General features: G+C 48.6%; 1 protein-coding gene across 1 annotated transcript; it reads right to left on the bottom strand.

The window, feature by feature from the left end:
* Nucleotides 1–3,284: 3,284 nt before the first annotated feature.
* Nucleotides 3,285–5,633, bottom strand: SOX4 (SRY-box transcription factor 4). Its single transcript, XM_079713191.1, has one exon. It carries the CDS (start codon nt 5,493–5,495, stop codon nt 4,065–4,067), a length of 1,431 nt encoding a protein of 476 aa, XP_079569317.1. The 5' UTR covers nt 5,496–5,633; the 3' UTR covers nt 3,285–4,064.
* Nucleotides 5,634–13,048: the final 7,415 nt, after the last annotated feature.

Below are 13,048 nucleotides of genomic sequence, written 5' to 3' on the forward strand. Positions count from 1 at the left end.
GAAGAGTCCTTTTACAAAAGTCTTTGAAGAAACTTAAGATACCATGTTGGCTTTTTTTTAAAGATCTTTTTTAAAAAACGATATTACCATTACAGAACACAAATGCAATTAAAACTAAATGTATGTGAATACATGAAAGAAAAATTTGGAGACTAGTAGCTAAAACGATCTTTAAAAGATGAAATTATACTGAAACGTGATAGTTGTATTATTTTGGAGGGGGGAATTACTGCTTTTCATTGACCAAAAAAATTGCTTGTTTTGGACTACAGCCTCCAAAAATCTCTTCGCCCAGCTGTACATTCCAGGATGAAGGAGACTTCCTTACCTACAAGCAATCCTGATGATTAAAGGGTTATTTCCACATACGTCTGCTTATTAACCCCTCCTCTCCAGTGCTGAAAAACTAGAAGACATATAAAGCAGACATTTTTAACAAACATTTGGAAGGGAAGATGGGTTTTTGCTAGTTAATGGAAATTGTTAACCCTCAAAGTAAACAGTAAATTGTGCCCCTTAGCAAGGTGCAGGCTCCAAACCAAATACCAACAGGCCTTAGGAAATTCAAGGCACTTTTTTCTCCTTGCATACACGTCTCATTAATACTGTGCCTGATGACTATAGAAAGTATAAATCTCCACTAGCTGAACGTGTGCTATTCCCAGATTTGGGGGCGGGGGTGGGGGGCGGCGAATCTTTCCTCTTAGCCCCTACGGAGCCAACTTCTCCAGGTCACCCTTACTGTTGCTTTTCATTTACATGAATAATCACGTTGGTCATGGCACAAAATGGAGATTTTGGCACCACATGAAGCTTTCTCTCTTTGAGGAAAAAATGGATACTTTTATATCTCATAACTGGTAATGCCTTTCTCCACCACAATATATTGATAATTTAACAGGCATATTTGTTCTTAATCTGTGGGAAACAATTCTAGCCGCTGGTAACTCTGGGCAAGTCAAGGAGAAAGCAGCTTTAGGACCACAAAGTTAAAAAAAAGATCAGCCAGCAGGTTTCATCTGTAAGGAATTCTGTCCATGTTGCCCCTCCCCACTTTTTAAAATTCAAGACAAAGGGCGCTTATTTAAATGGGGTAAACTCAGAAAATTCCTAGAAAGCATGTAGAATTGACACATACTCAGCTGACAGCATCCTTTCAGGGTTAGGGCCTGCAAAATCTCGGCGAGAGGAACTTAGTAATTATTTCTTAATAAGATGGCATTTAACAGGCCTCTCTGAAACTCACTTGTTTCAAAGCTAAGGCAGATGGTGTAGTTTCTAGAAACCATAGGGCCCTTCCAATCTTAGGCTCTGGGCATAATAATGACAAAAGTCAAGATTTAGGGTTCAGTTCCAGCTGATTTTATTTCCTTCTCAAAAAAAGTTATTTACAGAAGGTATATATCAACAATCTGACAGGCAGTGAACTTGACATGATTAGCTGGCATGATTTTTTTCTTTTTTTTTTCCCCCAAACATTGTTTTCTTGTGGCCTTGAATTTTAAGACAAATATTCTACACGGCATATTGCACAGGATGGATGGCAAAAAAAAGTTTAAAAACAAAAACCCTTAACGGAACTGCCTTAAAAGGCAGACGTCCTAGTGCCTGTCATGTTATATTAAACATACATACACACAATCTTTTTGCTTATTATAATACAGACTTAAATGTACAAAGATGTTTTCCACTTTTTTCAATCTTAAACACAACAGCTATAAACCTGAACACATATGCTATCATCATGCCATAAGACTAAAACAATTATATTTAGCGACAAGTAGAAAGGATTAAATAGTCAAATACAAGAATGAAAAACGCAGTACATAGTGTCGCGAACTCAAATCGGCATTTAGATAGATCCAGTGGTTTAAACGGCACGTTTTTGTTTATAAAAAAAGTGCAAAAAAGATGTGGTTTACAAGTTAAAGCTACAGGATCCCTTTTTGCTGTAAATGCCCCAGTTTTAAAGCCTCTGGGTAAAACAGTATTTTGCTTAAAAAAATTGTTTTTCTTAAAATTATACAGTGTTTGGCTAATTCTCCTCCCCCTTTTTATAGGACTGAGATCGAAGGATGGACACTGGTGGCAGGTTAAGGGATACTGTCACTTTAAGAAGCCTGCAGATTGAAGTGTAAACATGGAGAAATTAGGGGCTGATTTTTTTAAACTGTGAGATATTAACCAGCCGCCCTATTATAAAATCAGGAAATCCAAACAGCGATTTACACCGATTAACACCCCCTTTATATATTTTTTACAAAAATACACTGAGAAAATAATCAAACGTTTTCATCTCTCTTGTCTTTTTTTGTTTTTTTAAAAGTGTCAAAAGTCTACATTTAAATATAAAAAATTAAAAGTTAAAACTCTAGCCCTTCAGTGAAGGAGACGTAAAATGGCGTGGGTAACAACAACTACAAGAAAAAAAAAGAAAGAAAGAAAAAAAGAAAGGAAGGAAGGAGTAAATAAGGAAGTAAAAAGAAAAAAAAAGCAAAAGAAAGAAAAAAAGGGACAAAATAAGAAAAAAAAATGTTTGGCCAGTATAAATACGTCCACATATAAAATGGCATCTGATTACATTTACAAGGAAAAAAAAAGAAAAAAAAAACGAGGATGGAGCATCGGTGAGGGAAAAAAACACGTCTTCTCATTTACACCTATAAGGAATAAACACATACACACTGAGAAAAAATTTGGTCCTGAATTGTTTTTTAAAGTCCAGCACAGATTTGAGTTGCGTTTGAATCCTTTAAAGAGTTAAGAATGAAAAAAAGCTGGTGATAATTTCTGTCGTAGGAATCAAACATAGCGCCATCTATCTGCTTTTTATATTATCCTACACTATTTTAAAAACTGCTCAACAGTCTTATACAGAAATCTTTAAAAGATAGACAGGATAACATGCTATATTAACCCCACCAGTGAAATAATCCAACACCATCACGATTCCGATTAAGAGAAGCAAAAAACCTTTTTTTTCCCCCCGACACCACTCGCCCTCCACTGCCCCGGTACCACATCAAACAGTCTCCTCTCCTCCGCGCCTGCGGGCCTTGAAGTCTCACCTCACTGATTTCAGAGATGTGGGAGGCGGAGGCCCAGGAGACGCCGCCACCTTCTCCCCAACGTGCAAATCCATTTCAGTTTTATTATTCGCCCCTGTCCAGTTCGTGTCTTTCTCCTCCCCGCCCCTCGCCCTGGCTGGTGTGGCTTTCCAACTAGGTTCTTGGGTCATTTCCGAGCGCCGGTCACTCAACATCTCCTCCTCCGGCTGCAGGGGCAAGAAAAAAAAAAAAAAAGAAAAAGAAAAAAAAAAGTAGAGAAAAAAAAAAAAACCCTCCAAAACCAAAACGGGAATTCGCCGGCGTGGAGTCTCTCAGTCCCGGCGCTCGGGTCCGTGCGACCCTCCAACATCTGCTGTCGGTCAAATTCGACTCCCCGGAGCCTTCTGTCTTCTTGGGGGGGGGGGGTGGCGAAGAAGGATGGGGGCGGGGATGCTGAGAACAAAACCCCCCGGGGGCGCGCTGGATTTTTTTTTTCTCCTCCTCTCCGGATCAAAAAACAAAAACCAAATATAAAACACCAAGGGGGCGATGAGAGAGGAACGAGATTCCTTCAGTCTCAGAAAACTACCAACTCGGCTTCTGGCCGGGGGTGCAGACAAGTCCGGAAGCTCGTTGGAAGCGGTGCGGGGCGAGGAGGGGGGGTTCTCTTCAAGCAAAGGGGAGGAAACTCGAAGTCGCTTTTTCGCCATCAACAACAACATCAAGAACAACAATAAAAGGTCGCCCCTGTCTACCTCCGCCTCCGCCGCGTCCCTCCGGCCGGGGAGGTGGGGGATGGGAGCGCGGGTCCCCAAACGCCGCCGCGCTGCTCTCCGACCACCGGGACGCGGCCCAAGCCGGCCCTGCTCACTTTTTTTTTTTTTTCCTTTTCCTTTTTCTTTTTTCCCTTTTCTCTTGCAACTCTTTCTCTGTCCACTTTTTTTTTTTCTTTTTTTCTTTTTCCTCTCTGCCCCCCTCCCCCGCCCCCCGGCCCTCTTCTCCCAGCCCGCGCGCCCTTCAGTAGGTGAAGACCAGGTTGGAGATGCTGGACTCCAGCCAGTCTCCCGAGATCATCTCGCTCACCTCGGGCGTGCAGTAGTCCGGGAACTCGAAGTGCGAGCCGGAGCCAGGCTCGAAGTTAAAATCCAGGTCCCGGTCCAGCGCCGACGACGAGCTGAAGCTGCCCAGGGACATGCTCTCAAAGTTTGAGCTGGGGTTCAGGTCGAGCAGATCGTCTTCGAACTCGTCGTCCGAGGACGACGAGCCCGAGGAGGAGGAGGAGGAGGAGTGATGGGACGAGGCCGACGACGACGCGTGCGAGGGCGCGCTGGACGGGGCGGGCGAGGCGGCGCGCAGGCTGGCGTAGCTACGGTGGTCGGCGGGCGAGCGGCCGGCGGCCGGCGACGAAGCGGCGCTACTGCGGCCGCTCAGGCTCGGCCCGTCGGGCGAGCAGCCGGCGCCCCCCTCCTCGTACAGGCCGAGGGGGTCGCTGGGGTCGGCGCCCGCGCCCACGCCGCCGACGGGCGAGGACGACGCGCCCAAGCCGCCGAACAGGTAGACGCGCTTCACCTTCTTCTCGGTCAGGTGCTTGCCCGGGGCCGCGAGGCCGGCGGAGGCCGAGGCCGCCGCCGAGGCCGAGGCGCCGGGAGTCCGCGTCTTGTACAGCGAGTGGTGGTCGGCGGCCGCGGCGGCGCCCAGGGGCAACAGGGCGGCGGCCCCCGCCTGCTCGGCCGCGAAAGAGGAGGAGGAGGCGGCCGCCGCTTTCCCGCCGCCCCCGCCGCCGCCCGCCAGGATGAGCTTGGCGTGGGGCTTGCCGACCCCGCCGCCCGCGCCGCCCGCCACTTTGGAGCCGCAGCTCTTTTTCTGCGCGGGTTTGGAGTTGGCGCCGCCGCCGCTCGCGCCGCCGCCTCCTCCCCCCGCGTTGCCGCTCCCGCCACCGCCGCCGCCCCCGTGGCCGCCCCCGCCGCTGCCACCGACCTTGTCGCCCTTCTCCCCCAGCTTGGAGGAGGAGGCGGCCGAGGAGCCGGAGTTGGCGTTGCCGGACTTCACCTTCTTTCTGGGCCGGTACTTGTAGTCGGGGTAGTCAGCCATGTGCTTGAGACGCAGCCGCTCCGCCTCCCGAATGAAAGGGATCTTGTCGCTGTCTTTGAGCAGTTTCCAGCGTTTGCCCAGCCGCTTGGAGATCTCGGCGTTGTGCATGTCGGGCGACTGCTCCATGATCTTGCGCCGCTCGATCTGCGACCACACCATGAAGGCGTTCATGGGCCTCTTGATGTGCCCGCTCGGCGTCTTGCACCAGCTCGGGTCGTCGGCCTTGCCGCCCGTGGAAGCGGTGGAGCCGGGAGTGGGGGAGGAGGCGATGCCCAGCTCGAGGCCGGCGCCCGAGTCCGAGCTCTCGCCGGCCAGCAGCGCTTCCGTGTTCTCGGCGTTGTTGGTTTGCTGCACCATGGCCCCGGCTCGGCGGGCGCCCACGCGCGCTCACACCCTTGCGGCGGCCGCGGCGCAATCGCCGGGCCCTCCCGGCTCCCGGGGCCAAGCGCACGCCGAGCTGGGGGACGCGCGCGGCGGCCGAGCGGGCGGCTCAACTCCCGGCCGGGGCGGAGGTGGGCGAAGAGAGAAAAGTCTCCAAAAGATGCGGGGCGGGAGTACTCCGCCTCTTGCAGAGGAGTTATAGTTCCCAGGCTGGAGAGTCTCCCTCCCTCTCTCTCTCTCTCTTCTCTCTCTCACCGCGCCGCAGTTTGCGCTGTCTCTCGGCTCCTGAGTCCTGGAGACCGTGCTAAAGTGGAGAGGAGTTTCTTGAATGCTGGTTGCTGAAGCTTCGAATGCAAGTTTCTCGCCGCCTCCCAGGCAAGTCTGTTTTTTTTTTTTTTTTTTTTTTTTCCTTCCCCTGAAGCAGTTGATTCCAGTTCACGAGCGCTCTCAGGAGCTCAGGAAAGCGACATAGTCTCTATCACTTAGTCCCTCTCCTACAATGCAAAGCAGAAAAGACTCTGGCTCCAGGACTCTCTGTGGGCGGAATCGGTACTAAGGAGTTTGTGCAATTATTTTGTTGCAAGGTAGGAAGCCAAAAAGCCTTCATGCAACAGACTGGCATGAATAAATGTATGTTTCCCCCTCCCTTCTGCAAGAAGGGAGCTGGTAATGGCAGAGTTCCTCCAATGCAGACTCTTAAAGAGCGTGCAAGAACGAGAGACCCGGGAGCGAAACAGGCCTCTTCCCCTCACACACCGTTTCCCTTGCTGCAGCTTAGAGCAGACCCCAATTCCGCCTCGCGTCTCTTTATCCTTTCCCAGTCTTGGCCGCGGCCAATCAGCCGCTGTAACCAACGCTTCCTCGAGCCAAGCCCCTCCCCTGGGCTTCCCATTGGCTTGGAACCCGATGCAATAATAATCTCCGCGTGCAATGAGAAGCTCCAAATCTGACCTCATTCCAATTTACAGAGCAAACTTTTTAAAAGGGCTAGAAGTACAGCTGAGATTTCTGCTGCCTCTTTTCCTTTTGCTGTGCGTGCCTGCGTGTGCGTGTGTGGTGTGTGGTGTGTGAAGAGGATGTTAATGCATGAAATTATTAAGGGGAGAGACGGAAATGTATTCTAACCATTATGTTAGATAACAAGGGGCTTAGAAGGGGGGAAGGGTGAAATACTGTAAATGGAAGCTCTCTGCTTAAAAGCCAAGTGATTATTTTTATTAGTTCTTTTCAGTATTGGAATAAAGAATCAGCCTCCAGTGCAAAATCTGTTCCTCGGCTCCTTCATAAAGCCAAGGATGTAAAAGGGGGAGGGGAAGCCATGACAATAAATCAATAGATATTGAAAATCATTAAGAAAGCGGTACCTAGACACCTGTCATCACAATTATTTTAACAATTCCAGGTACAGCACAGATGTTGAAGTATTGTGTAAATCCCTTCAGAGCTATTTTGGTGCTGTTTGTGGAAGGCAGAGAAGAGGAATTTTTGCAATAATTACTTGCTCTCTTAACCAAACAAGGGTTAACTATGGTCATTTAATGATTTAAACTCCCCTATAAATCCTGGGTAGCCCAAACAGAGGAGCTTTCCACTGGAACACATTAGGCAGTGTTCCATAGTTAACTCAATGGGAGAATTTCCGTAGAGTTTTGTGTAAGGTGATAATGGTGAGCAAAGGATGGGAATCAACTTTACTTTCTAAATATTTTTTTTCTACATTTTCAAAATTAAAGATAGCTTCACTCTCCATCCTTCTCTCCCCCACACCCTCCTCCTCCTTTCCTATATATATATTTTTTTCTCCTATATGTTTGTTACTTCAATCAAATGGAACTAAAAGGCCAAGGCAAAGAAACTGTAGAAGGCAGTGGTAACTGGTAGCAGAAGAGAATGGAAACTCTGGATTTATATTAGACCTGGCTGCTAGTCTTTCTTACTGGTCCTGTGACCCTGGGGATGTGACCAAGTCTCAGTTTTCCTCATCTGTGAGGTGGGAACACTAGGAACTACTTTATATAGGGTTGTTGTGAGGGTTCAGTGAGCTTGATGTATAATAAGCCCTCAATGAATGCAATTATCCTTCCCTTGATAATTCAGATTCCAGAGACACTCCTTAAAGTAGAAGCAGCATGTTGTTCAAGAGGCTAAAATCAAGGATGGCCACCAATGTGAAAAAATAATTACAGGTCATGGATGTGAACCGTCCAAGGACCACAGTGGCAACCTTGTCATCCCAGTGATTTGAAAAGAAACTTCACGAGCATCGTGAAGAATGCAGCAAAGAAAAGGTGCCTAGGTAGTCAGAATACATGTTAATTTGGCCACAAACGTTTGTTCCAAGGTATGAAAATTAAAATTCTAGTAAAAATTGGTCTTCCCTAACACCATAATAGTAAACTGTTTTTCTACAGGCCAGTGATAAGTGGTTAGGTAGGGCTAACCCAACACAATTAGGTCAGCTTTCGATTCAGATCAAACTAGTGCTAGGCAGCAGATTTCTATTTATCTTGTCAAACTTTTGAAGTATGTAGGCTGGCGAGAGGCCCAGGTTGTCAGATTTAGAGTTTTACTGGAAAGAACACCCTTTGGAGACATCTGACTGGATCTCTGAGGATCAACCACAAGCAAGAATGTTTTTGTGGGTAAAAGCAAATAATTTTTGACCAGTAGTTACCCAAGTTATATATTTTTTCCTTTAGAAGGAGAAACAAATCTTGAAAACAAACAAAAAACCCACAGGCACCTCTTTTGCATATAACAAAGTTGGGTGTGTCATCACGCTTTTCATTTTCTTTAGTATTCCCACTACAGCACACCCCTACATGTTATCAATCTGACATATAAATTACTCTAAGAGGTCTATTATTTATAAAATCAATATTTTCACCAGAATAAAAAAGAGAATAAATACTACGTTTATTTTGGGATTTGCACCAACTAATGATTTGAGGGTATGGCTAGTTTGTGATATTTCAGTCAAAGTGAGTGAATAATTTAATCAATGTGATTGATTATATTTCCAAAGCCATTTATGAGTCTACCAGTGAATATGATCAGGGAAAAGTGGAAGTTAATCAAAGCAGTCAGAGTACTTTTGTTTATGTTTAAAGCACGCACACACGCGCACACACACACACACAAAAGCACACAGAGTTTTTAAAGTGTGTGCTAAAAATAATATCCACTGGCCTATTTCTATTGTCAGATGTATTTTCTATACTTCAACAAATCTAATCGATGTCTTTAAGACATACCATAGTTACATGCCATTAAGGGAGAAAAACTGCCAATGAAACTAACATCCCCATAGTTTTAAGACATCTGAGATGTTAAAAATGAAGTTTTTAGAATGAAGAAATATATTAGTAATCTCTATTGACTATAAGATTATTATAGTATATATGAATGCTTAGACTTCTAAAGTAGGTTTGTGCTTATGTGTTAGTAGTCCTTTTAAAATGTAAGAAAACATGTGACAAATGGCCTTTTATTAAAGTCATCTTTCTCACCAACTGAGTATGTGCACACTGGAATGTATTAGGCCCCTGAATACCAAATAATGAGATAAGATTTCTGTGTTCTCATTACCTAACTTCATATGCTTTGTAACCAGTTTTCCATTACTGACATTTTTTCCCAAATACCAGATATTTGGTGGCCCCTACTAAATCAGTACTCAGTGTTCCCTCTGCTGGCTTTGCAGTACATGAAGTAATTCTTAATGCTACTCTTTAAGCCATATTAACAGTAAACCAAGATAAAAAAATTTGCAGAAAAATTCCTGTTTTAGAATAATAAACTATTTGTCTTTATTAGCAATGATGCTAGACATTCCAAATTTTGAATTAAGGTAAATATTTTATTTTATTTAGTTTCCATTGAATAATGGAACTCTATTTGAGATGTAATATAATATCTGCTAATTCATTTCTTTTCTTCTGCTCTCACACACCTGCACAACATAAAATCTCACATCCATAAAATGGTATGGGGTATAGATGGAAGTAAGATTCTATCCTACTGCTAAATATATTTCTATAGTATAGAGGGAGAAAAAAAAACCTGAAGGGAAATTAGTTTAACAAATCTCTTGGATTTGAACTGATTTGCAAGATTTTGCCTTGCCTTGGTTGTAGAAATTGTGATTGTAGGACCCGGTCTGACCTGACAACTATGCAGTTCAAGGAACATAAAGGGGTGGGGGGTGGGGAAACCTGTCTTTAGCAGACAGGGAAGAAGCCTGAGAAATTGGATGTCATTGGCCTTTGCCAACTGAAAGGCCCCAGGCTTTTTGGTTCCACACCTTATGGAAAAGAACCCTCCGTCCGAAGCTGATTTACTTCTCAATCAAGTAGACAAACATAACTTGCACTTCATCTTTTTGGGCTGATGAAACTATTGGAACTGGACTTCCTGGGAAAGGGGTGGCGTTGTATTGAAAAACAATGTATGGAAGTAATTCTTATTTGCAAAATATCAAAATAGGATTTGAGGTTAAATGAAGTCCACGAATTATTTTTACTCTTAGAATAAACTAAGAGATAAGAACCCTGCATTTCTAATAATTTTTAATATTTTCTTTCCCCTCCTAACCAGTGACTGGCACCTGGTAGGTGTATGCACTTCATATTACCGCTAACTCACTTTTCCTTTCCTTTCAATTTTCTCATGAGAACAAGCAAAAAAAAAATGAGTGTTTGCACCGGGCCACGTAGATTTGAAGCATGAATACGAGCTTCTGTCCCATTTCGAGAAGCAGAAGCAAGGCACACCCATCGGGAACCCGGGTTTGCTCTGCCACCAGCCGGCCCCCAATCCGGGGAGAAGCAGCCGCCAGGTGGCAGCGCTGAGCCTCTCTGCGCCCACGAGCAGACGTGGGAAAACGTGGGGACGGTCGGACTTCTTTCTTCTCCCCCTTCCTCCTCTCCCGAACCCCTATCATCCTCCACTACTCTACCTTCTTTAGGTAGCAGTTTAAACGATCAGCGGTTAATAGGGTGTGTCGGTGAATTCTGATCTTTTTAAAATCATAAATCAGAGTTTAGGGCAACGAACCGCCGCCTCCTGTTCACTTGTCAGAAGCTCCCAGAGACTGGGGACGCCAAGGCTGCCTCGCGTTTGGATCTAGTAACTGAACCGGGAGATTATCAATTACCGTGTCAGTATCTTGCCGAAGCCGGAACGAGTTAGAAGGCTCTCTCCGAGGCGCGCCTTACTTAAGGACTAGGAAAGGCCGCCCCTCCTCAAAAGATGGTTTCCTCCGGCCCGACGCCTCGCTGAGCGCCGCGACTCGGTGGCGCAGGCACCGCGCTCTTCCTGCCCTGAGCTCGGCGAGGATTCGGCGGGGATTAGCGGTGCTCAGTGTCGCTCCGCCGCGGCGGCTGAGCCTCGCCTGTCGATTACAGTTACAGGGAGGAAATAAATTGGAATCGACTCCGGCTGTGCTTTTTGGAGGAAAGTCTTTCCTACTGTAAACATGTTTCGGGCGATCCTGTCAGCAGCACTTTAACACCCGTCTTCCGTTAAGGGTTTACGACCGGGGAAGAAGCCGAAGAGACACACACACACAACACACACGCCCCCTCGCCCTCGCCAGCTCCTAGCCCTCCTTTGAACTTGCAGTTGGCCGCGCTAGCCGGGTGTGTGTGTGTGGGGTCGTTTCCCGGGCGCTCGGCTCCTCCATCCCCCCACCCCACCCCCAAAGCCAGCTGGGCCCTCGGCCACCTTGCCCAGTTCCGTCCCTGACCGGAACTGACAGCCACTTGGCCCCTGATCTCCAGCGCGCCCACTGCCTTCGCTCTGGACGCCTGAACGCTCTGTGCGCGCTGTGCGCCTGGAACCCACGCTCCGGCTGGCATGCGACATTCGTACACGGGCTGGGCAGCCCCTCCCTGGTCCCGTTGAGCGTGCAGCTGTCTGGTCTCTTGCAGGAGGGCAGAGCAGGGTGTGTGCGCGGCGGGCGAGGGGAGGAAAAAAAGCCGCAGGGCGAAGGGAGGTTGACAATTGGTTGCACCCGACCCTTCAAGCGTCCCCAGCGACTTCGGAGGGGCCAGCGTGCCTCGGTGCCCTCCCTCGTGCGGGAAGGCGGAGTGGGGGTGGGGTGGAGTGGCGGTGCCAGGGCCCCATGGCTGGGGCGCACCGAAGCCCCCAGTGCCTCGGCCCCGGGTCTCAGGTCTGGGAAGAGGGAGCTTCTGGCAGGTAAATCACTAGTAGAGACTGCGCCCGAGGCGCAGTTACTTAGAAGCAGAGCGTTCTGGAGGAGGGGTTCGGCTCCCTTTGTCCCCCTTGGATTCGCGTGTTTCTGGCTTTCCACAGGCCACCGTGGCAGCCAGGCCCGGGAGCAGGCGTCCGGGTGGGGCTGCCAACACCGTCCCCCCCGCGGGGCTCCCCGAAACCGTCCCAGTGACCCCAGCACGCAGTGTGGATGGGAGCACAGCCAGTGGGATCCCCACCCCGCAACGCAGCAGCCAAGTCGAAGCAATTACAGTTGGAGCCCCACGGGGGAAGCGGCTGATTTCACTTATGGAAAAACGCTTCAACGAGAGCTAACCTAAGCTAACGTTAGCAAATGGGTTGACCTACAATTGGAGGGTGTGCGAGGGCGGGCTGGGGCGGGCGCGTCTGCCAGGGAGGGAAACCCGCTGGGGAGTGGGCAGAGGGAAGCGAGGCAAAATGTCAGATAAGAGACCGAGAGGAAGAGGGGAGGGGGAGGAAGAAAGGCGCTCGATTGCAGAGAGGGAGGGTGGGAAGGCGCGGAGACTGCACGGGCTGCCAGGTGACGCGGGTCAGAGAAGGGAGGCGGGCGCTCGGCGGGCAGCGGGCGCAGGACGCGCGGGCTCCGCCAGGCACCAGATCTCCTTGCTCCCAGCCCTCCCCTCCCCGGGTCCCTCTCGGCCCGACATCACGTGTGGCACCGAGGGCGGCTCGTGGGGATGGGAGGGGTGGAGTGGAGCAGGGACCAAAGAACTCCGTGCCCCACACCGCGCTGCACACCTGGCACCCGGGACTCGCCATCTGCTCCCAGCTCACCGCCTCTCGGGCCAGGGCTGGGGGCTTGGGGAGATGTAAGGATAGTGCCTGGGGAGAAGATGACTTCGAGTCAACCGAGGCAGTGAACTCAGTCAGTCAATGTTTATGGTGCCCCTACTGTGTGCCGAGTGTCCCCTCCAGCTGCTGGGCTCAGGAACGCACCATCTGTTCCGTTGTGTATGTTGTACATTGTATAATAAATTCACAATTCGAACGATTATCTGTAAGGAAACTCGCAGTGCCCGGGAGGACGGTTGAGGCGGTTTGGGGGTCTGGAGAGGTGATGCGTCTGGCAGAGTAAGGTATGGAAGTTCTGTGATTTTCCTCTGCTTTTTAAAAAAAATTATTTATTTATTATCTTCGGCTGCGTTGGGTCTTTGTTGCTGCGCATGGGGTTTCTCTAGTTGCGGCGAGCGGGAGCTACTCTTCGTTGCGGTGCACGGGCTTCTCATTGTGGTGGCTTCTCTTGTTGTGGAGCACGGGCTCTAGGTGCGTGGGCT

Source organism: Hyperoodon ampullatus, assembly GCF_949752795.1.
Source record: "Hyperoodon ampullatus genome assembly, chromosome: 10".
NCBI classification, from domain to species: domain Eukaryota; kingdom Metazoa; phylum Chordata; class Mammalia; order Artiodactyla; family Ziphiidae; genus Hyperoodon; species Hyperoodon ampullatus.

What these genes read in the sequence shown, in the direction of transcription:
- SOX4 (XM_079713191.1), bottom strand. Translation starts at nt 5,495, where the DNA reads ATGGTGCAGCAAACCAACAACGCCGAGAACACGGAAGCGCTGCTGGCC.